General features: G+C 39.8%; 1 protein-coding gene across 1 annotated transcript in view; it reads right to left on the bottom strand.

Moving 5' to 3' along the window:
* LOC125027370 (protein VAC14 homolog) overlaps window positions 1-1,184 on the bottom strand; it is a 12,451-nt gene extending 11,267 nt beyond the window's left edge. Inside the window, exon 1 of the mRNA XM_047616418.1 lies at window positions 918-1,184. Coding sequence (XP_047472374.1) covers window positions 918-1,018 — 101 coding nt within the window. The 5' untranslated portion in view covers window positions 1,019-1,184. The remainder of the gene's footprint in view (window positions 1-917) is intronic.
* Between the last annotated feature and the right edge of the window lie 1,316 nt (window positions 1,185-2,500).

Below are 2,500 nucleotides of genomic sequence, written 5' to 3'. Positions count from 1 at the left end.
GTAACTTTTTCACCCGAGCAGCTGTTCATGGCACCCAGCTCTGTTTGGTGTAGGTAAAACCATTATCATTGGGTTCAAATGTGATTTTTTTTTTTTTAAGTATATAGCCGTGTTCTATCCAAACCCATTTAGAACTTATAAAAGAAGGACTACAGTTTAAAGTCCAGTAAATTAAGAGCACAGTGTCAAGCAATTACTGTGACCTCCATGCTTCATGAATAAATAATAGCTAATGGACTGGGATCATATATTTTGTAAAGACAGAAATCTGACTGGTTCTCTTTTGAATAATAAATCACCAGGTAGATCTAAAAGCTCTATCTAGCCAGGTTATACATACTGGAGCTTAGTTAGCCTTTTCCTGTATCATTTGTGGTAACCAACATGAAGCCAATGGTGAATGCCTAGGTGTCCTTAAAACAGTTACTGGGAATTCTGCTTTTAAGGCACAGAAATATATAACAGAGTGTAATCCTCAAATAGCATAAATTAATATTTATCAACATCAAATAACATACGCCAAATTCTAATGAGAAATATATTATTCAGTATAACAGGCAATATCAACTGAGACAAACTATGAAAATATATAAATATCATATCAGGTATATCAAATTACAATTGTACTTTAATTGCAACCAATATTGCAAAGCATATAAGTATCCACACTTCCTTTAATGCATTTTGACTTACTATAGCTTGATGTGTATATCATTATTATTGCTTATGTATAGAAGACTTACATAACTTCTAAACAACAGAATCAAATTGAGGAAAACGAGAATATCTGAGGCGTTTCCTCAAGTTTTTCCTCCCACTCTGACGCCCAATAAGCCATTAACAACACTCATACACACTTTACCATGGACATTCACTCATCATTAAGATCGCAAGAATAATTCATCATGGATAATTACTTTTCAATTTCCAAGGCAGCGGCTTTTCTTTTATCATATAACTTGTCGCTCAGAGCCCGCACACAGGCGGAGCTCAGCGGCGAATAGTCCCTATCACTCATCTTCTTCGTTATATTTTCCTTCTGCGCGATGTCATATCATCTCCCCTTCATTTGTGGATTCCTTGGTAATGAAGCCAGCGGAGAGGAAGAGGCGGGGGTGTAATTATACGGAGAAAATGATGGGCGTCGGGGTTCCTCCCTTCGCTGTCAGCTGATCACTGTTTACTCCTCGTAGTGCGTTCGAAAGGGTTGACCTGTCATTTAGCTCCCGCTCGCCTAAGCCAGAGCCAGAAGGCGAACGATAGTAATTATACTTTATTAGAGTATTTCAAAGGGGCGATAAGAACATTAAAAAAGATTGGTTTTAGATTATTTTATCTACCAATTAACAGCGATTCTTCGCTATGTAAAGAATGTCGATGAGATTTGTCGAGTGCTTGAAACGCCTGAATGAATTGGATATAAAGAAATTAAAAGAATTACGCTATTCGCTCCAAAGAAAACCCGCTATGTACTTCAAACAATTTATATTTCTTCGTAACTTCTATACGCTATAGAACACCAAATATTTAACAATTACAAAATCCCCCGTGGCTGTACGCACATACACAACACATCTCTCTCACAACACGAAAAAAAAAAGGACACGAATAATAAAATGAGAAAATCCCCCCAAATCCTCCCTTCCTTTTTATTTAAAAAAGACCAGAGAAATCCCAAATCGATATATATCAGACAGCGGACCCGACCAGCTTTCCTCTCAGCCGACCATTTCCCCATTTCCATTTCCCAGAGAGCTAAAACCACACATAAAGAGGGGGAGAAAATGTTACAATAGAGATGCCGACTTTCGCGACCGAGTGCGGCTGCGCGATCTCCCGAAGAGCAGACGACGCTGAATGGAAGATACTGAGGAAGAGGGGAGTCGAGGAGACCATTTTCTAATTTTTTTTTAACACTCGCTTCTTCGTACTGGTGGGAAGGAAAAATGCCGAAGTGCTGTTCGGTTAGCGTGTCGGAGACTTAGAGAAAAAAGCGCGTGGGATAAGGAAGGTGGGCGCGAGATAGAGAGAGAGAGAGAGAGAGTTCGCGAGATAATAATGCGTGTGTGACAGATGAAGAGTCGGGAACACGTCCTGCTACAGTCGACATTCCTGAGACGCTGAAGCCGAAGAAACACTTTTTTTTTGGGAGAAGACAGTGTGGCGTTGTGATGAATTAGTGATGTGATGCAGGTGTGGTGATGGGAGTGGTGATGAGATGGTGTAGGCTGTAGTTGCGAGGGAGGGTGTCCACATGGAGCCAAAGAGTCTAACATCAACTACTTCTACAGCGATCATGATGCTCGACACCGTATGTATATGCTGTGTGTTTTTTTTCTCTTGCACCTTCTTACTTTAGCCTATTATACATTTCTCTTTATGATATCCCAATGTTTGTAGAAATTAGGATTATGGAATCGGAAATGGTGTTGCCTTTTGGTGGACCTGTAATTTTTTTTCAATGTGGAAACTGGCCCGCTGAATGAGTCAAAGTATGAAG

This window comes from Penaeus chinensis, chromosome 7, assembly GCF_019202785.1.
Source record: "Penaeus chinensis breed Huanghai No. 1 chromosome 7, ASM1920278v2, whole genome shotgun sequence".
Taxonomy (NCBI): domain Eukaryota; kingdom Metazoa; phylum Arthropoda; class Malacostraca; order Decapoda; family Penaeidae; genus Penaeus; species Penaeus chinensis.
Note: the sequence above shows the minus strand (reverse complement) of the source record. Positions and strands in the feature narration are given on the sequence as shown.